We start from the raw sequence: 19,477 nt of genomic DNA on the forward strand, positions 1-19,477 counted from the left end.
ATACTCGCCTAGCACTACCTGTACGATTCCACCGTGAAGTTACGCGAGTAAATAACTACCCATTCTCAATCGTTGATGTCCAGGTCGCGATGAATTTTGGGGGTGTTTTGGCGGAGTAATTAGAACTTGACATGAATTACGAACACGATCGCGAGTGGGGGGGAAAATCCGTCGTTCCTTATCGAGTTTTTTCCTACGCCTTAAGTACCTTACACATGCAGCATGGAGACGAGATAATCCAGTTTCCCAGCCTGCAGAAGCCATTTCTGCAATCAATCATTATCTGTTTCGTGATGGGGTGGGCGTAAAATCGGATTGATCTGCGGCATGAGAGATTCTGAAGGGTATTATCGGGTTCCCATAACTCCGTTTCGCTGAATGCAAGCCATCGGAATTTCTACCTACCTGGTATTAACCAAGTGGAATAATGATGAGCTCTTCGGCTTCCGGGTTATGAAATTCTGTCAAAGACAGCGAGCGTCGCACGGTAAGAGGGATATGAAGACCAGGCAAGTAAGACTGCATACCCTACGCACTATATGATTGATGAATTACTAAAAGTTACCTGCTTATAATGGGTATTCTTATAAGATTAATTACCTATCCAAAACAATAACCCTCTAGTTCCAATTAGCCCAAGAAAATCTCAATACGAATTTGACGTATCCCGGTCACCTTCGGGGTGAATTACATCAACGTGACGCAGCTTGGCGAATGTGATCTCCTCCAGCCTGCCCTCGGACTCTCCTAGCCGAACCCTGATGAAATCCGCGGCCGCGCGCCTCCTCCTCAATTACGTGCAAAGACTCCCTATCCCTCGTCGCCGCCGATGAGATCGACTGTGTGGTAAACTGCACTCTTCCATATTGGTCTCGCTGTCCCCCATGGCTCTTCATCCGTTTCGAATGCTCCTCTTCCTGCGGCGACTCCGCAGCCATGAGCTCTCTCAGAATCTCATATCCTCGTTCTCGATCGGAATCCCTCGTAATATGAAGCCCCCATGCCTTTAAGAACGTCGCCTCGCCCCTGTAATTTCGGTGTAACCATAAGACTTACTCACCAGTGAGCTTACGATCACCATTCTTGCTTCCGTTCTCCGACTCGGGAACCACCTTTTTCGAAGTATGATTGGTACAGTCATCTGCTGGATGGCTCGGGACTTCTGGCTTTGCCCGGATTACTTCATCGTGCCCCTCTGCGCTAGTGGCTGGTACCGTCGGTGACGGCTCCGGACTTCCTTTCTCACTATTCGAATTAATCTCTGGGTCGGCCCGGCGAGAATCCTTATGTGCTTTGGTGACGATTCCAGTAGAAATTTGCGCCAGCTTGAAGATGTTCTTATTCCACCTCCGTGTCTCACCCCGACCCTCCTTGGTGGCGTCCGAAGGGAGTTTGGCAGGCAGTGGCTTTGCTTCTGGAGTGTCCTGCATGTCGGCCGCTGATTGGGTGCGCCGGACTGCTTGTACCGGTATCCTTATGATGACGTCGTTGTTCTTTGCGGACTCACTTAGCAGAGGCGAGGATGGTGGGATAAGCGAAGAATATGGAGGTGGAAATGGCGAAAGAGGCCTTGAAGCTTGGGTAGGCGAATATGTCATGCTCCTCGGCGGCAAAGGGAGTCTCAACACATGTAAATCCAATGACAGCTATATTAAAGGATACCAACATCGGCATCTAAATGCAGGAAAAACTTGAAATAGCAGCCTCGGCATGCGTAACTAAACCCTTATTTTCGGTCGTTCTTATATATCATTCGTGTAGCAGAAATGGTACAAATGAGAAGAAGTTTGCACGAGCCCCTACACGAGAGAGTAGTTCCTCGAGAAATGCTTCCAGATGGTCCGGTAGGTACCTGGTTAGTTGGAGAAATGTCAATATATAAGTGAAACATCCATTCCAAGCGGTTGGGTCTTTTAGTTTGTTAGGTATGATACATCATATGCAGAGCTACTGATGATTGCTTGAAGCTTGTCGCATTGAGAAAATCCCTAGAAAGCGAGTTGCGGCATATAATTTCCCCTGGGCAATTACCCCATATCGATAATTAATCATACTACGACCTCAATTTGCTATACATCTGGCTACTTTATTAGTTGAATAAAATTAGACTGGATAAGTTTCCGTTTCTAGAAGAAAGAGGGATATTCGGTCGATTAGGAGTTCACTCTTGGGGCTGAAAGTCTTGTAATACAATATTCAATCCGAAGAATCCGGTATTTCGTCATATTGAGCCGCATCGGCAAGTATTAACCTATTCTAAGCAACACATTGGGTAGAACAGATGCATGATATTTGCATCTTACGTGAAATATGATAACTTGAGTTATCACATAGGGACCTAGGTAGACAATACAATTTTCCATTCTATATTTAACCATCTTAAACGGCTATCTACGTCTGGTGAAAATTGAGCATTCGTTGCTTTCGAGGGGTATTCATCTTAAAAAGCGTTCGATATGGACGATCAACTTAGCTTAATGTCACATAGCTCTTATGAGAGAACTCAGCTGAATTCCAGGGGGTTAGGTTTAAGCCTCATAACCCCTGAATCGTGCAGCCGCATCGAAACATTGGAGGGCAGGGTTCATAAGGTCGTAATTGGCCGTCTGAGACAGGTAAGCAATAAAGGATCGATCGGATATGCAGGTAGTCGATATTGATATGGTTAGTAGGTGATGAAGTCTACCCCAGGTATTCCATATCGATATTAAGCTTCCTTCATGGTTTGATTCCGGTCTAATGTAGGTACCATAGACATAATAAATACGCAGGTTTCAAGTATTGCAGCCTTTGAGATCCGATATCAAAAATACGTTTAAAACTAGGAACATCTTGCGCCTGACCGAGAACGATTTAAACTTCAAAGACACCTACCTAGTTCGCATGTGAAGTAGCAAGAGACGACGTCGAGATAGTTAAGTCCCTAAAGCGGATACCGACTCCGGTGCCAGTTGATCGGCATATACTATATTTGGGGGTTACCGGATTAATGCGAAATTACTTCGAGTTGCCTATCTAGAAATATCAGTGTTTCATTGCATAGTTAAGGGGATATCTTTCGATGTTGTGGTGAAATTCTATCCAAATACAGCGTGATAGTGCGAAATTACTCAGACGCCACCTCCTTTCCCCGGATTCGCTAAGCAAATAGAAACGGGTTCGGCACGGACCTCAATACGTACATAATCCCTATTTTCAATGGAAACAAGTAAAAATGAGGATATGTATGGTTAACTTATGACGTTGAGTATTGAGAGAAAACCACCTTCCTCACACGTCAGATTAGTACTGGGTAACCCTTCATGCTTTAGACCGGGAAGCTATCGAGGTTCATGCGGCGATTTGTGATACCCATCTTGACTTCAATATTAGATGGAGTGACTTTGAGTGTTCTAATCGAGTTGACAGGGCGGGGATCTGCAGTACCTAACGCGGCGATTCCATATACCAGAGTTGGGCATCAGGTGGTGAAATCTTCATATAAATATCAAGCCTGAACCCTCGACATTGTTCTGTCTTCCTCCAGCAAGCAAGCCAATTAGCTTCGACAATCTATCAACTCTTTTCTTTTCAACTAACAATCGTGAATCCAGAACAATGAAGGCCTCTTTCCTCCTTAGTCTCGGCGCCGCGGCGCTCCCAAGCGCTTTCGCTAGCCCTCTCGAAACGAGACAATCTGGCTCAAAGTCGTTTATGGGTTCTAACCTGTACTTTTTACCAGGTTTGTCAGACTCAGACCAAGATGCGTACATCAGCACCCTCCAGAGCTATGGCGCCAAGGTTGTCCGTGTGTGGGTGAATGGCCAAGCTGGAAACGGACAATGCGAGAAGGGCAGCAAGCTCTCAGTACAAGTTCCGCAGCTCGAGACTACGCTGGGCACGTACAACGATCAGACTCTTGACGCCGTCGACAAGGTCATCCAGAAGCTATCTGAAAAGGGCATCAAGGCCATCATTTCGCCCCACGATGCGAACTCGCTCCTCGGCGACTACAGGAAGTAAGTAATACCTTTTGTGATGGTACCTAAACTAAAGACTCTGGACTAACAATATGAACAGGGACGTGTATTACGACAAGTTCGGCAAGGACAACTTCTACAGCTCGCAAGATGCCTTCGACGCATTTGACAAGCGTATCGACCACATCCTCAACTACAAGGGAGCTACCTCGGGCAAAGTCTGGAAGGAGTGGAGCGACGCCATCTTGGCATTCGACATCCAGGTAAGACCCTCTCCCACATCCACTCACAACACCAGCACTAACACATAGAAACCCAGAACGAACCCATGTCCTCCAACCTCAACGTATGCAAGAACAACGACCCGAAGGGTTGGCTCTGCGGCCGCGCCAAGAAATTCCGCTCAACCCTTGGCGCCGACAACAAGATCCAAATCGCGACCGGCGGCATAGGTGGCGACATCTCACACGACTGCACCTTCATCTCCGCGGCAACGCAATGCTCCGAGATCGATTTAATCGCCGTGCACCGCTACGGCGGCGGTGAATCCTCGAACCAGAACCAGTGGCAGAACAGCGCGAAGGGATGGCTACAACAGGCAAACGGCAAGCTCGTGTTCATTGAAGAATGGGGTGTGAACACCGGCTCCTACAGCCCTAAGAGCGAGCTCCCCGCCAACGCTGATGATATCAACAAGGCTGGAATCCCGAACTTGTACTGGCAATTCCTGCCTAAGGCTACTTGCAGCTACGACCCTCGCAACGACAGCGGTGACAAGTTCGGCATCTTCGTCGACAGCGACACTGATATTGCATCCGTTGTTAAGGGCGCTTCTAACGCTGCCGCTGCCCAGGACTGGTCTAAGGTCCTCGGTTAGAACAGTCTCGGTTTAGTCTCGGTCGTGTTGGCATATTCGTTCCGGGAAGCCCGAATTTTGATGGCACATATTGGTTAGAGTTGTACATAAGTAACCTTGTATTACTTACTTCATAGTCTTTCGTTTATAATATTACATCTGGCTCGATTGTATCACCATTTCCAAGCCTGCGCTAGTTGAGAAGGGATGTGTAACTCACCGTATTACACCACCGAAGTGTTCGGAAGCGTCTGCGAAAAACATAAAAATTAGAATGTGTAAAAGTAACTTGAGTTATATGGTAGAGGATTAGTACGTACGTAGGGACTCACTTATACCTAGGTAACGATTAGAGAAGTAGACGAGAATCCTCAATATGTTCGATCAAGAGGATTGTTTCCTGGTTTGGCACGCCTGGATATAACACCAGAAAATCAATGTCTCATGGTGGATATCGAATTAATAATTTTATACACTCTAAGCAGTAAGTCGTCCATGCTCCTGGCCTCTCGAACGACCGCCATGAATTCAACGCGTGTTTTCCGCACGAAAGTCATTCGACATTTCTCAATACAAAGTCGTGAACGTGCGTAATTTCCTCTGCTACCATAGCAAAGTTCATCCCTTCATCGCCTATACCTCTTCACCTGCCACACTCTCATAACCGTCCCTTCGTCGTCCACTCGAACCGCCAAGACCGAGGCTCATCGCAGCCGGACTCTCATAAATTTCGGTGTAGTTAATTTTCTCACCGCCCAGCATCGCGTCGCCTGTTTCTCTGCGGCCGAAGACAGGTGCGGGGTCACACCAAAAGTCACGGCAATTTTGCACCATGCCCTTGCTGTACGGATTGCTCTTCTTGCGCATCTTCTTGCCAGTAGCGGCGCCCCGACCTGTGGCCGTCTCAATAAACGTGTCAACTCCGAGGAGGCGACCCCATTGCTTCAAGAAGCCTTGTTTATGCTTATGCGCATGCGCTCCTCTACCGGTTCCTAGCGGATCAGCCGCAGCGGAGGGTGGTGTAGTTGCGTCAGGATGGTTAGGATCAAGAGGCGCCCCGGTACTAGTAAACGCCGAAACCAATGAAGACGCTGAACCGTCTTGAATACCGTACATGTTTTCGTAAGTCGTCATTGCGCGCGCGACTTGCACGAATTGCACGAAAATCAACATGCCAACCCATGTGAGCTGCAGTGTTGCCCATATGCCAAGCACTACCGTATATGGATCTGCGCTTACAACAGCACAGATGGGCTCTGCTAAGAGAATGCAATTTGGAGAACCTGACTTGGGTAATTCGGAAAAGTAGTAGTAAAGTAACCAGTCAAAGGATAGCACTCCGAAAATCAGGTTAACCAAGTAGAGGAAGAAATGTCGATGGTTGTTGACGCCGACGCAATTGTTGACCCAGGGGCAGTGGCTAATCTATGTTAGTAAAATGAATATCGGCTTTAGTCCATCCGAATTATACTTACTGGTCGTGCTTTGCCACACACCGTTGACACCGTCTGCAATGTTTGCTTCGGAGCGGTGTCCGAATCATACAAGTAACACAGAAGTTTGATTCGTCAAATTTCCATAAGCTTAACAATTCATCGATGACAGCCTTCTGCTCCGCGATTCCGTTGAGCTTTGGAACATATCCAGGATCGAAAACCATGCAGGCCGCATAAAAGTAGCTGGTTAAACTGTAGAGGGCGAGAAAAAGGAAATTGAGCACCGGGTGGCCAGCAAAAGTTGCTATTGCAGGTTAATTCATTTGTTTTTAAGATATATTAATCGGTCAACTTACCAGGGAGTACTGTCAAAATCCAACCTACACCTACTAAGAATAACGATGCTGCAAAGATTCCGGCTAGCCAAGGCTGTGAACTGTTAGTGTTTCATCCTCTTCCTTCAGCATGAAGTACGTACCGTTCTATGCAAATGTCTCATATCCGGAGGCGCGAATTCTAGAAGTTGACCCGTAATCCATTGAAATCCGAATCCTACCGCCAGCGCGACTGGTATGGATAGAAAAATAGGCAGATAGCTAAATATCATCATCTCAGTCCAGAGCAACGGGATCGGCAAAAGGAACAAGAATTTGTTCATAAATCCTCGCTTGTCCTTCAGGAAGAACGATGCTCCAGGCCACCAAGGTGTTACGGCGTGTCCGTCTTCGTCGTAACCAGACTCTTTCAAAGCTCGATGCCATGCATTGATAGTGTTAAGATCCTTAGCCGTTATTGCAGGAGTTTTGCCCGTGTCTGTCTTTGCGAAGCGGTCCGATCCATATTCCAAGAGTTTCAGTATACACTGCGGGGAGCCTTTGACTAATGCCCAGTGTAATGCTGTGAAACCCTGCTCGTCTGTCGCTTGCACACTCGCACCCCATCGTAGAAAAAGGTCCACACATTGGGGGAACCCTTTGTATGATGCCCACATGAGGCTTGTATGGCCAAAAGCATCTGTGACGTCGACAGGAATGCCTTGGTGTAGTAATAACACCACTAACAAGACATTTCCGCTAAAGGTTGAGATATGTAATGTGTTGTAACCTTGCGCATCGCTAATGAGAGGGTCGGCGCCGTGTTGAAGGAGGAGGTTAACGGTGTAGTAGTTGGACCGTTGGGCAGCCCATTGTAACGGTGTTGCGACGCTTTCGCCGCCTTTCTTGTTTATGTCCGCGCCTTTCTCGATAAGGAACTTGCACATGGCAAATTGGTTGTTGATAGCTGCCCACTATTCATCATCAGTAAGAAATCGTTAAGAACAAATCCGGACCGACGCATACATGTAACGGTGTGATGCCTTCATCATCTGTGTAGGTCGCGTCGAGTTCCGAGGACTCGAAAAGCTTCTCCATGGCTACTATATCTCCTACTCTTGCAATCTGCATGATATCTGGTTCGGACGGCGTCGCATCGCCGCTCGGAAGATTATCCATCTCCATGTCTTGTGAGTTTAATTTCGGAGCGACAGCTGTGCCTTTGGATGAGGGTTGTATGGGAGCGCTGGGGGAATTCGCATTTGGTGTTGTATTTTGAGACATTACGGCGAAAATGGTATATGAAGTTGGCAATTCAAAAACGTTGAGAATTCGAAGGTCGCGGATGATTCGGGGGCGGATCGTAGGACTGGATTAGAATAATCGTAACAGGCCGCCAAGGAGCATTGCTTCAGGTAGAAATGCTTCTCGTAATTTGAAAGGATATTATAAATCGTCACAAGCTTACGGGACGCCCAATTCAAATCGATAATACAATTCCGATCCCCGAAACTGAAGAAAAGACTAAAAAGCCGTAACAAATTCTGTTAGGCAACAAAACCAGTCGTGAAACGACTTTGTTGGTCTTTCGAAAAATAAAATATGATGATCAAGGTCAGCAGCAATCAGCTTTCCGAGTTAACCATTAGAAACATTTTGGAGATTTGCGGCGTCGTCACACGCTAAGCCACGCTTCCCCTGTTCCAAATCGTACGCTAGCGCTCTTCAGCCACTGATTCGGCGAATTTAATTGGTCAAATTAAACATGAATAAGGTCCCTGGAGCGTTAAAGTACGTACCTTTCCCGGCACCACGGCACATCCACTGAATGCATCAGCTAACCAACCTAAATTACCGGCCCATCGAACTTGGCATCGAATGATGACACTGTAACCCAAGGAACTTTAAAGCTACAGTATCTCCATACAATAGGAAACTTTAAGCAATTTCGACATGACCTATCAACCTTGACCTTCTTTTCTTTTTCACCTTTGCAATTTTGTGTTGATACCCTCCTCCCAACACACACCAACACATCGCGGTCACAATGGAGGTCCTAAGGCAAATCCTCGAGTACATCCTAACGCCCTCGGCCGAAATATTCATCGTCGGGGCTATAATCGTACTTATTCTCCCCACGCTCGTACACCTATACATCGTGCGCACCACGCCCTACACAACCCTCCCCTCGATCCTACTCCTCGGTCCCTCAGGTGGTGGTAAAACAGCCCTCCTCACTCTCCTTGAGCGCGGCGACAATGCCGCCGCAACGCATACCTCGCAAGACCCACAATCCATCGAATTAACCGTCTCCGATGACCATGGCGCCTCGACATTCCGCGAAGCCGCACGCGACGATGCACCAGGTTCGCATCGCAAGTTCCTCCTCGTCGATACTCCGGGCCACGGAAAGCTGCGCACGCAACATGCCAATACGGGATTAGCTGCTAGCACGCTGCGGGGTGTTGTATACGTAGTCGACGCCTCGGCCCTCGATGATAGCCTACCCGATGCCGCAGGTTACCTATATGATATCCTACTCGCATTACAAAAGCGCACCGGCGCCGGTAAGACGTCTAAGACACCGAATGCTATCCATGTTCTCGTCGCGGCGAACAAATTAGACCTATTCACCGCTCTCCCCGCCTCCCTCGTCAAGAGCAACCTCGAGGCCGAACTCGGCCGGATACGGCAGTCCCGTAGCAAGGGATTACTAGATTCTGGCGTTGGCGTTGATGAGATCGGATCCGAGGAGCAAGATGACTGGCTAGGCGCGTATGGCTCGGAGAAGTTTCTATTTGACCAAATGAGGGAATTCGATATTGAAGTTGAGGTTATTGGGGGAAGCGTACTCGAGGGCAAGGTGGATAAGTGGTGGGATTGGATATCAGGCCGGATTTAAATATGATAACATTTGGCTCGCGGTAGCTATTTAACTACATCCGACTTCACAACCGACCTACCTACCTTACCTTCGTACGCAGACCCTGCACGGCTACATACAACGCCCTGTATTAGAATGTGCAGGATTTCCACGAAGTTGCCAGAGCACAGTCCAGGGCCCTCGTTACACATCATTGGAATACGATCCGATCAGAAGATGTAGGAGATACACATATGCCCGACGCGGCATCTATAAAAACACCTCATAGCACCTAATTCGAAATACGTTGGCTCGCCATCGTACCAAGACACATAATCCCTATCGACGCGACCCAAGAAACATTAGTACCTAGGCAGATATGCCATTATCATAATTCAACCTAGATAAGCGATCTATGGAAAATCCATGTACAACCAATTCCCTCTATGAATCATCGAAGACGTTGAGTCTACCATGCATAATGCAATTTGATTGCGTCTAAACCAATGAATTAATCCTCCGTAATAAGAACCATGTTTAATTCTACCATAACGCCATGCCGCTGACTTTCCTTCGAAATCCAAAGTGGGAAATATTGTATAGGGCCAAGACGAACCACACTTCAGGTCTGAACTTGCTTTACCATCCAAGTCAACAAGTCGACCTTGGTGACAATAGCAATGGGTTTGCTAAGCGCTTTGTCCTTTCCTTGACTAGGCTCGGTGACGACAGCAGCACTGTTCCACTCAAAGAACTTGCTGAGTTCCGTGATAGGTGTGTCCAAAGTGATCTCAACGAACTTGCGGTTCTTGCTTCCCTTTCCTTCACGAGGATCCGTGACCACTTCGTCTAATTTGCTGAAGTTGAACATGACATCTTTAACCGGACTTTGTCCACTGGCCCGTCCGCGCGACAGATAACTCAAGAGATTGCCGAGAGTGACGAGACCCACAAGTTTACCCCCAGCGCTGGAAAGAACAGGAAGTTGGTCGAAGCCCTTGTCTCGCATAGTCTCAATTGCTTCGGAGCAGGGACTTGTAGCAATGACAGAGATAACCGGCTTAAGTCTCAGCGACTGGATGGTTGCTCCAGCATAAGGATCAGCAGATGTCTTCGCGGCATCACCATTAATTGCTGCTTTTGCCGCTGCGTCGGTAGGTGGTAATAGGTCGTTCGCAGCCAACCAATCATCATCGGCAAATTTGGTCAAATAACTTCGAATGCTGTCCGGTAGAATGACCACAACGACGTCATCCTTGCCCAATCCCAAGTCCTTTACAGCCTTCAGCGCGGCGCTCAAAGCACTCCCTGAACTGCCACCAACAAGCAGACCTTCCTCGGCAATTAGACGTCGCGCAAGCTTAAAGGAATCCTTGTCATCCGTCTTATACCACTTGTCAACCTTTTCTCGATCTAGGACGTCGGGAATGAAATCGTAACCAATTCCTTCTACCTTGTACGGCTCATCACGGTGTTCGTCATTGAGCGACTCGGGTAAGGCTAGGATACTTCCTTGCGGATCGGCAGCTACGACCTTGATATCTTTGTTGTGCTTCTTCAACCCCTTAGCCAAGCCCGTAATCGTACCGCCCGTTCCAGCACCCGCTACCACACAAGTAATCTTGCCGCCAGTCTGTTCCCAAATTTCCTCAGCCGTGCCGAATTCATGGGCGAGTGGGTTATTCTCATTGGAATATTGATCAAGGATGTGTGCGTTGGGAATCTCCTTGACCAGCCTCCTAGCCACACCGATATGGCTCTCGGGGCTATCCCATGCCGCCTGCGTGGGGGTACGAATAATCGTAGCACCCAAAGCCTTCAAAACCGAGACCTTCTCCGCGGACATCTTCTCAGGTAGGGTAATAATTGTATTGTAGCCCTTAATCGCACCAACCAGAGCTAAACCGATACCCGTGTTTCCGCTTGTCGGTTCGATCAGGGTATCGCCGGGCTTGATACGTCCGCTGCGCTCAGCCTCTTCGATCATCCGCAAGGCAATGCGGTCTTTTACGGAACCGCCGGCATTGAAAAGTTCGACTTTGGCGTAGACTTCGCATTCTATATCCAAAGATTGCGGAATCTTGTTGAGACGGACAAGAGGCGTGTTACCGATTAATTCGGTCGCTGATAAGGCTGTCGCAGCATGCGGTGGGTTGTGCGGTATGGTACCGTTTGTCTTGGCCATGGCGGGCGCAGAGTTGGGATGAATTGATGGTGAAATTAAGTATTACTTATTCTGAAGAAGTTTGGGATAGTGAGCCCGTAACTTTAAGAGTCAAAAATGAAGTAAAGTCTATCTAGAAAAGAAGTCGAAAAGGAGAGAATTTAAAGTTTGCGTCAGACCACGCACATTATCTCGCCATGCATCTTCGGCATGAGGCGAGAATTTGCGAGAAAATCCACGCCAATCCACCCCGCGGACAAGCCGACGATATGCGCTGCAGGAACGGTCGGCGGCTAGCTGGTCACTAAAGTACGCTAAAAACTTTAGTTAGGCCGATGTTACACAAGTACATCGCTAAATTATAAGGTTCATTCCAGGCCCAGGCCGTTCCAATTCTCGATGTTAAAATCTTCCATTTATTATCTACAAAATAGGTAGGAGATTTAGCTCCCTCATCTGCAAATTATTCATTCAATTGTGTCGCGTCTCTTCTCTATTCCTCTACACAATCATTCATAATGATCTTGCCAAATAGGTTCTCTAACCTACGAATGTGCTGAAGTCAGCCAAGTGGACTGGGAACCGATCTACCTTAAACACCGTGTCTCGGCAGTCCGCGAGGACGAAATACCCAAATGTGTCACGCGCAGCACTATTTATATCCTAGGAAAAATTTGGCATATTCTGTCGCATTGCAGTTTGTCAGATCACCCTCAGATGTTTCTGTTTCACATGTTCTAAAATGTGATCTTACAATGGCATCCAATTGCAACACAAGCGTCGGTAGCATGGGGTATCTTCGATTACACAGTCACTGCTAAGAAGCGCAAGCACAAGAAGATCTCAGTGACCATGTTACTATATGGCACCCTATACTACCTCCACATAATCCCAGTGGATACTACAGCGTACAGCACCACGCTCGTTCGGTTCACCACCACACAGTACATTTTCGATCAAGTAATAGTAACTAGGCCCTGGCACTCCTTGATTTGGAAGTAATAAATACCTAGGTACTTTCTGATCAGTAACGGAATTTCTCTTGCGCTGCAAATATGTAACTGAATATGAATTTCGAAATGCATCTTATTATGGCGAAGTTGCCCAGGTGAGGATGCTACACACTTACTCTTTTCGGTGGTTTAGTCCATTTTACAGCTCCACTATAAGCATCGATTTACATGAAGAGTGTTGGCGTTCTACAAATCAGTTTCATCATTCACACATCCTCGAATCAGAATTTGATTCAGGGATGTATTCATGAAGTTATTAAGGATGGAAGCAAACGAAAGAACAACTCGGGAGTTGGCCATACTCGCTGGTCCTACTCCAGCATCCGTCGAGGCAAAAATAATCGATTTCAACGAGACAGAAGTGAATGAGTACGCGGGCTATTTCGCAATGGTCATTGACAATGTTTTGACACGTAAGGAGTGCGACGATCTCCTCGGGCTCATCAGTCCATCCAACAACGTCGCTTGGCCTTCAGCCACAGTGACTGCCTACAACGGATCCCAGATCTTGGACTTGAAATCACGTTTCTGCGACCGGATCTTCTACACATCTCAAGTCCTTGCTGACCATATTCTCGAGCGCATACTCCCGCTTCTACCGCCTGGCATTGTCACCCTGAAAGACGCTCCAGATATCACCGGCCAGAACCCTGTCATCCGTAAAGAGACATGGAGAATCTGCCGACTGAGAGATGAACTACGGTTTCTAAAGTATGGACCCGGACACTACTTCAAGCCACATTGTGACGGCCAATTCGAAGACAAAGATGGAGCAAAGAGCTTTCTCACTGTACATCTATACCTCAACGGAGGTAGTGATGGCGATGGTACAGTCGAAGGAGGAGCGATGAGATTTGCCGTAGATTTCGAAGACCCCCAGGCGGGCAAATTAAATATCAATCCTAAAGCTGGGAGTCTCGTGGTATTTCAACAAAGAGATATGTATCATGAAGGAGTGGAAGTGACTAAGGGAACCAAATATACCATGAGAACCGACATCATGTACAAAAAGATATGATGTTGGAATTCATGCGACTCGATTCATGCTTGGAGAAGTCTACCAGCCCACGAGTACCAATACAATTCATCATCCTTTAGGCACTTCCTTCCCGTGCAGGAGAGTATCCGTGACGTCCTCGCCCTATCTTGCGCAACAACTCACCCTAAGGATAACTTTGGCCGCCACGAGCCCGGCCATCGTCAGGAAGGTCAGTCACTACCTATTCAGGAGTCAGAAATTGCCTTCACCCTTTACAACTACACTGTTCTCTACATTTAAACTGCCCTAGAATGATCCTTCTCCGGATGGTTTCTGTTTCCCATCCACCACCAACTACCACGCCATCCGACCAAAAGAAGAATATCATACGCTTCATAGGCACCTAGATACGCATTTTATTGGTTATCGCCACCTATCACCACCTTGTACTCCTTGGTGTCGCTGCCATCCGTAATGGATACTCTCCCATATGAGCTCGTAGAGCGTATCGTCCACGATGCGATATACAACCCAGGAAAAGGGGGCTGGTTTGGAGGGCTAGCCTTGATGCGCCGTCGATCTCATCATGAACCAGAGGCGGCAAGAATTGCAGCAACATGCCGTACCTTCCAGAAGGCCGTTGAAAGCAAGACGTTTAATGACATTGACCTCGACCGTTCCCGACTTTCAGAGGCCAAAGAAATTCTGTCTCGCGTCCCACACCGCGCCCAAGTTATCACGAAGATAAACTTTAAGGGTAATTCAAGGGGGGGGAAACACGAAGTACAGACTTTTGCTCGGGACGTAAACGCACTTTTCGATTTCCTTGCTTGGCTTCGGAGTAAACTTCGACCCTTGCAAAGCATGGCGTTGACTATCGACGGGCTCTCATTTCACAGAGCCTTTGATTCTCAATCACCCCTACACTATCTAGATTCCCCTTACTGTGACCCCTCCCGGCTCTCATTCGTGTCTGATCTAAGCCTTTGGCGTGCAGGGATGCCCGAATGTACCATTCCCGAGACTTTGCGGTGCATAACTTCCAAGTTTGCGAACCTAGAAACACTTTCCTGGGGATTCTGGGAATGGGAACATGATCTTGTTCGCGGGCGAGCTCATCGCTCCGGTTGGTTCAATCACTCCACATATATACCCGTCAGTTCTAACATTTTCCTAGGTATTGCTAATTCTTTCGATCAAATCCCGGCCTCGGTGAAAACGTTCGACTTCTTCTATGATTATATGCCTAATATCCCTAAATATAACCACGTGGATCCTCCTACACTTAGGGTTATTCAAGGCGGCGTTGAAGAAGAGTTGACTTTCAAAACGTACCAAACTTCTCAGAAGCTTGAAAAGGTGGATTACAAATTGTCCGTTTGTTCCGCTCAACTGTTTTGGCCCGACAAGGTCTCACAGGAACAACTTCCTTACTGGCCTCACTTGCGCGAGTATTACGTTGAATATCGCCTATGCACCCCGGCACAGCAGCAACTTTTCCAACTCGAGAATATCTCGCCAGAGCCCGAGTACCCTGACCCACGCGAAACAACGATCGAGCAATTTATAGAGCTCCTATGTCGAATCAAGCCGATTGAATCTCGTCTGAACCAGTTCTACCTCGCAGTTGCACTCGCCATCGCACGTATGCCAAAGCTAGAGTACATGAAGATAGAATTAGATGCTCAATACCACGAGATCGCCGATCCCCATCAGTTTTCTTTCGATGTAGGTGGAAGAACCGCTATTGCAACGTGGCATTGCTCGGAATTCATTCCAGACAGCGAGGTCATAGACACAATGAAGAAGGCAGCCTATCACCGTGATCTTGAGCTAGTAGTTCGCTACACCTCTTCGGCTCAGGAATATAAAGAAGCTGATGAGATGGAGTAGTGATGGTGGCGGCTAACAGTCCGAAGCATCCTCCGGTACAGGGAGATGAAGTATAGAATATCCCTACTCGCACTTCCTCTCATTTAGAATAGCAAATAGCAATTGAGAATCACATATCGCCTACGTTGCGCTTTGAGCTAGTGGCCCCTTTACCATGTTTTGCCCTATACTTCTATCGAGCTTCAAATGGTTACTTTAATACCTCCCAAGGTGAGCAGGTGGGTAAACTACAAACGCATATACAACCTTTATCATCGCGATATCCAATCCTTTATCATTTGGTTCGTAGTCATAGACAATACCAACAGTTCTTTCAGGTTTCCATATTCGGCTGTGTCGCTGATTCCCATTGTCCAACTTAATTAAATAGGCGCCCCTCTATCTCATGCTATAGGTATCTATTCCACGTTACCGACATTCATTAGTTCAAGCGCATTTGCAATACCCTCGAAATGGAAAATTTATTTGAAGACCCCGACCAGCTACAACCGCTTCCGGATTATTATGTCAACCCTTGGGGATACCTTCGCCGATACTTTGAGAACATGCCTGGGCCAGGGTGGGAAGTTGCGTGGAGATGGATTCTCTACCAAAGACACCCTGTTGCCTTCGTTCTGAGGAATCTTTCGGCGGCTCAGGTCAATCTCAATGGTGGAAGGGCGCCCTTCCCGTTCAACTTGAGCTTAACCTGGTATTGTGGAGCGGTACTCGCAATTATACTTTTTGGGACCTTTGAAATAGACACCCAGTGGCTACGTGAAAGTGGCTTTCCGATTTGGCTCCAGACGATATTAAGCGCGGTTCTGGCCGCAGTGATAGAGTCTTTCGCCAACACGTTTGTACTCGAGGTTGTTTTCAACGTTCTAAATCTGATCAGGGAGGACGCGGTACGGAATGTAGGAGAATTCATACAAGGCCAGCTTGCTACACGTTTAGGTTGGGGACGATTCCATCAGCCCGAAGATGCGCATGGAGATATACCTCCTCCAGTTGAAGTTCGCCTGGACATTGTGGAGGGGATTGATGCCACCGCAGCTGTAGCCTTCAACTTCTGGACGTTCACGATGACATACCCAGTCATATTTGAAGCTATACAGTATTTGACTGGGTCTTCGTTAACCCAGCTAGCCAGTCCACTAATCACGAGAACTGAGTTACCAGGCCCGAACGATTGGATTCCCAATTTCTATAGGGACCGAACAATTATTTTAATACTTCAGATATTCATTGCCGCGTTCATCCACTTGAACGTTTATCTGTTGATGTCGAGAGCGGAGAACCCAACAATCCAACGACGAGAAACAAAAGACAAATTTCTCACGCTCTCTGCTCACCTCCTTCGCGCGGTTGCTTCTCACCTCCTAGCGAATACAGCCCACCAAATAACCTATATGACAGTGCATGAAGTCACTTGCGCTTTGCGGGAATACGACAGGCGACCTATCGATACATTCAACCTTTTCGTCAATCATCCCTACATGAAAGCGTTTATCCCGAACTTTTCCCCCTTTTCTGCTTGGATGCTGATAGGGTTCCATCTCCTTGTAAAGTCGTCGTGCAAATGGATCGTGCAAACCGCATGGCCTTTCTGGGCCCCCTACATCGAGTGGTTCTCGCTCAAGAAGTTGACTGTCATCAACTACGACTGGCAGCGCACTTATTCCGTACTACTGAACCGTGATATGCTTATAGATCTGCCGGGTAATAGAGTATGGGCTAGAATACTAACGACCGCGATGCTTGGATTAGAAAGTTCATGGCCAGTTAGGATGAGGTTATCTACACTTAACCGCGTTGATGAATAAGTGTCAAAATGGGGTTAAGGCAGTATATTGAGTAGCTATAATCTTTTTACGATCTGCTTGCCGTATCCTCCCCCCTCCAGTCCCTTCGGGAGAAGCTACTCTCTTTTTATGCTGCCTGGCGGCAGTACATGATATTCAGTACAGCTTCCTTTCTTGGATACGAGATTGCCAAGAGCTGTGTTGGTGCCTTATGAGCAGTAAAGCGCTTACAGCGCTTTCAGCGGACCTATCAACCTTTGCCCATACATGTGTTGGTGATGGCTTCCTATCAGGGTGCTACAGGTGTCATAACAATAAACGTCTCGGAGGACCAACCTACAGCGACAACTCACAAGGAAAAGAGAAGAAGGCGTTGGACGCGAGAGAGAGAAAGACAAGAAGAAACAGCAAATTCAAATGATTTGTAAATCATGTATGTACCTAAGTATCTATTTTGTAGCTCTGCTTTCTTTTCTTGAAATATAAATTGATTACTGGCTTTTCGTTGCATAGGTTTCTTAACTTCACTAATACCTACCCGGTGTAGGTAGGATTAGCATGCTGTATTTCACTGAGCTTTAGCGAATAGTCCCCTGTAATCATTAAAGTTGTTGAATTCGACCGACCAGGTCGCATACGTCAGACACCTACCTAGGTAGGTATATGTACCTATACTCCCTTATGTTTCAGTGGACTTGTTAGACTTATTCCTCTAAGTGTCGTTTAAAGCTCACTGAATACCTACCTAAGTACTTAGGTAGGTAGGTACCTATGCACGCGAAGCCTTACTTTTACAGCAGCAGCCGTAAGTAGCCTTCGAATTTCTAAGGCGGTCTACCCCAGACTTCGCTATAATTCAGACAAGTTCCAGTACAGTATGTTCCACAAATACAGCGAATACTGTATGGTATACCATATAAAACTGTTAATTTGCCTTTCTCTCCTAAGTTCCACTCAAGACGCGCCCTACAATGAGAAATATCATCTAATTACTCCAAGGTGGCGGCGACAGTAGTATTTTCTGATCACTTCCAAAAGACATAGGTGCTTAGATAGCGAGAAAGCTATATTGCGATACCCACCGTCTCCACCCACCTATCTGGTACGTTTCCCTCTGAGGCCGCCGCCTTCGCAGCTACATCCGCAACTATATTATACTCCCTCGGGATCTTCCAGAAGCGGACAGAGAGCCTCTCCTCGTTCGCCTTCTCAACCTCGCCTAGAAGCATTTCCCAAAGGTCTTTATTCTTAACATCTGCTCCCATGCTCGTCTTCCAACCATTGGTAATCCACCTCCTCGCCCATGATGTAGCACCTTCAACCACATACTCCGAGTCGGTGGCGAAGGTAACGGTATTGAATCCTTCACCTTCCCAGGCTCGGGAGCGTAGAGCCGCGATAACGGCGCGAAGCTCGGCCCTGTTGCTACTCTGTATGCTCTCATCGCCAAAAGGCCCCTTGCTCTCAAGCCTACCAGATGCGACCGCGGGTTGACCAGTGAGTCCTGGCCCGTGGACGAAAGCCCAGCCGGCCTTAGGATTCGGCTGGCCATTATTCAAGCACGCACCGTCAGTTAAAATGAGAACAGAGCGTGGATCGTTGCGATCGATGTATCTGATAAGACATGTTAACGAGTTGAGCTAGAAGATATGCTATTTAAAAGAAGCTATTTTACTGTTTCATACCTTGTCCACTGCATATAAGTTCTACGACCGGGGAAGAGTTGTGTTGGAATGCTGAAAGGTGTCGGAGGAGTGAATTTGGTAGGGAATACTTGGCCGGTGCCCCTTCTCTTCTTTTCGAAGGGCAGTTCTTCGATATCAAAATCTTGTTCGCTTTCTGGATGATCGGCCGAGCTGTCACTTTCATCACCTTCGTCCTGCTCCTCAAGGTCACTTGAATTGTCGTCCATGAAAGAATAATCTGTGCAACACTTTCCGCATACTACGAGCCCGTGTGGGCCGCAGACGATCCGGCCATCGGGCAATTCACACGCGCCCTCTTCATCATCGCTGTCGGATGGGGCAAGAGGGTATAAGCCCTGGGCAAGGTACCATCCGAGAGGCATTGTGGAAGTTTATGGTTAAACCTGTTGGAAATGGGTGAAGGGGAACTAGGTAAATTAGGAAATAGTAATGGTTAAGTATTAAAACCCTGACTGTGGTGTCATGAGATGACTGTCATGTACGGCACTTAGGTGAAAAAGCAAGCTGTTT

The 19,477-nt window shown here is 47.4% G+C and overlaps 9 protein-coding genes across 9 annotated transcripts; 5 read left to right on the forward strand and 4 right to left on the reverse strand.

Moving 5' to 3' along the window:
• Positions 1–692: 692 nt before the first annotated feature.
• On the reverse strand, positions 693–1,598 carry F4822DRAFT_433360 (uncharacterized protein; the record flags this gene model as incomplete). Its single annotated transcript, XM_051461827.1, has 2 exons — positions 693–1,026; positions 1,057–1,598. 2 exons carry the CDS (start codon positions 1,596–1,598, stop codon positions 693–695), a joined length of 876 nt encoding a protein of 291 aa, XP_051310595.1.
• Positions 1,599–3,657: 2,059 nt separating this feature from the next.
• On the forward strand, positions 3,658–5,147 carry F4822DRAFT_416381 (glycoside hydrolase family 5 protein). Its single transcript, XM_051459337.1, has 3 exons — positions 3,658–3,998; positions 4,060–4,222; positions 4,279–5,147. Exons 1-3 carry the CDS (start codon positions 3,694–3,696, stop codon positions 4,834–4,836), a joined length of 1,026 nt encoding a protein of 341 aa, XP_051310596.1. The 5' UTR covers positions 3,658–3,693; the 3' UTR covers positions 4,837–5,147.
• Positions 5,148–5,173: 26 nt separating this feature from the next.
• Positions 5,174–8,177, reverse strand: F4822DRAFT_416382 (ankyrin). Its single transcript, XM_051459338.1, has 5 exons — positions 7,592–8,177; positions 6,730–7,539; positions 6,608–6,680; positions 6,291–6,555; positions 5,174–6,235 (listed from the first exon to the last, which is right to left on the reverse strand). The coding sequence occupies exons 1-5, from the start codon at positions 7,847–7,849 to the stop codon at positions 5,449–5,451; spliced, it is 2,193 nt and encodes a 730-aa protein (XP_051310597.1). The 5' UTR covers positions 7,850–8,177; the 3' UTR covers positions 5,174–5,448.
• Positions 8,178–8,410: 233 nt separating this feature from the next.
• F4822DRAFT_374404 (P-loop containing nucleoside triphosphate hydrolase protein) lies at positions 8,411–9,821 on the forward strand. Its single transcript, XM_051456318.1, has one exon. The coding sequence runs from the start codon at positions 8,613–8,615 to the stop codon at positions 9,465–9,467; it is 855 nt and encodes a 284-aa protein (XP_051310598.1). The 5' UTR covers positions 8,411–8,612; the 3' UTR covers positions 9,468–9,821.
• Positions 9,759–11,905, reverse strand: F4822DRAFT_374401 (cystathionine beta-synthase). Its single transcript, XM_051456317.1, has one exon. It carries the CDS (start codon positions 11,611–11,613, stop codon positions 10,051–10,053), a length of 1,563 nt encoding a protein of 520 aa, XP_051310599.1. The 5' UTR covers positions 11,614–11,905; the 3' UTR covers positions 9,759–10,050.
• A 962-nt stretch (positions 11,906–12,867) lies between these two features.
• On the forward strand, positions 12,868–13,623 carry F4822DRAFT_433365 (uncharacterized protein; the record flags this gene model as incomplete). Its single annotated transcript, XM_051461828.1, has 1 exon — positions 12,868–13,623. One exon carries the CDS (start codon positions 12,868–12,870, stop codon positions 13,621–13,623), a length of 756 nt encoding a protein of 251 aa, XP_051310600.1.
• Positions 13,624–13,841: 218 nt separating this feature from the next.
• Positions 13,842–15,613, forward strand: F4822DRAFT_374413 (uncharacterized protein). The gene has a single exon (XM_051456319.1). It carries the CDS (start codon positions 14,059–14,061, stop codon positions 15,475–15,477), a length of 1,419 nt encoding a protein of 472 aa, XP_051310601.1. The 5' UTR covers positions 13,842–14,058; the 3' UTR covers positions 15,478–15,613.
• Positions 15,614–15,929: 316 nt separating this feature from the next.
• Positions 15,930–17,352, forward strand: F4822DRAFT_446021 (uncharacterized protein; the record flags this gene model as incomplete). The annotated part of the gene is made up of 1 exon (XM_051463459.1): positions 15,930–17,352. One exon carries the CDS (start codon positions 15,930–15,932, stop codon positions 17,280–17,282), a length of 1,353 nt encoding a protein of 450 aa, XP_051310602.1. The 3' UTR covers positions 17,283–17,352.
• A 948-nt stretch (positions 17,353–18,300) lies between these two features.
• On the reverse strand, positions 18,301–19,448 carry F4822DRAFT_374507 (ribonuclease H-like protein). Its single transcript, XM_051456322.1, has 2 exons — positions 18,947–19,448; positions 18,301–18,875 (listed from the first exon to the last, which is right to left on the reverse strand). Exons 1-2 carry the CDS (start codon positions 19,327–19,329, stop codon positions 18,326–18,328), a joined length of 933 nt encoding a protein of 310 aa, XP_051310603.1. The 5' UTR covers positions 19,330–19,448; the 3' UTR covers positions 18,301–18,325.
• Positions 19,449–19,477: the final 29 nt, after the last annotated feature.

This window comes from Hypoxylon trugodes (assembly GCF_022578975.1).
Source record: "Hypoxylon trugodes strain CBS 135444 unplaced genomic scaffold F4822scaffold_9, whole genome shotgun sequence".
Lineage (NCBI taxonomy): Eukaryota > Fungi > Ascomycota > Sordariomycetes > Xylariales > Hypoxylaceae > Hypoxylon > Hypoxylon trugodes.

Coding starts and splice junctions, on each gene's coding strand:
- F4822DRAFT_416382 (XM_051459338.1), bottom strand. CDS start 7,849: ATGTCTCAAAATACAACACCAAATGCGAATTCCCCCAGCGCTCCCATA. Junction 6,681..6,729: donor TGAGACATTTGCATAGAACG/GTACGTACTTCA, acceptor AACAGTTCACAG/CCTTGGCTAGCCGGAATCTT. Junction 6,556..6,607: donor GATTTTGACAGTACTCCCTG/GTAAGTTGACCG, acceptor AACCTGCAATAG/CAACTTTTGCTGGCCACCCG.
- F4822DRAFT_374413 (XM_051456319.1), top strand. CDS start 14,059: ATGGATACTCTCCCATATGAGCTCGTAGAGCGTATCGTCCACGATGCG.
- F4822DRAFT_374401 (XM_051456317.1), bottom strand. CDS start 11,613: ATGGCCAAGACAAACGGTACCATACCGCACAACCCACCGCATGCTGCG.
- F4822DRAFT_416381 (XM_051459337.1), top strand. CDS start 3,694: ATGGGTTCTAACCTGTACTTTTTACCAGGTTTGTCAGACTCAGACCAA. Junction 3,999..4,059: donor CTCCTCGGCGACTACAGGAA/GTAAGTAATACC, acceptor CAATATGAACAG/GGACGTGTATTACGACAAGT. Junction 4,223..4,278: donor TCTTGGCATTCGACATCCAG/GTAAGACCCTCT, acceptor ATAGAAACCCAG/AACGAACCCATGTCCTCCAA.
- F4822DRAFT_374507 (XM_051456322.1), bottom strand. CDS start 19,329: ATGCCTCTCGGATGGTACCTTGCCCAGGGCTTATACCCTCTTGCCCCA. Junction 18,876..18,946: donor ACTTATATGCAGTGGACAAG/GTATGAAACAGT, acceptor ATGTCTTATCAG/ATACATCGATCGCAACGATC.
- F4822DRAFT_374404 (XM_051456318.1), top strand. CDS start 8,613: ATGGAGGTCCTAAGGCAAATCCTCGAGTACATCCTAACGCCCTCGGCC.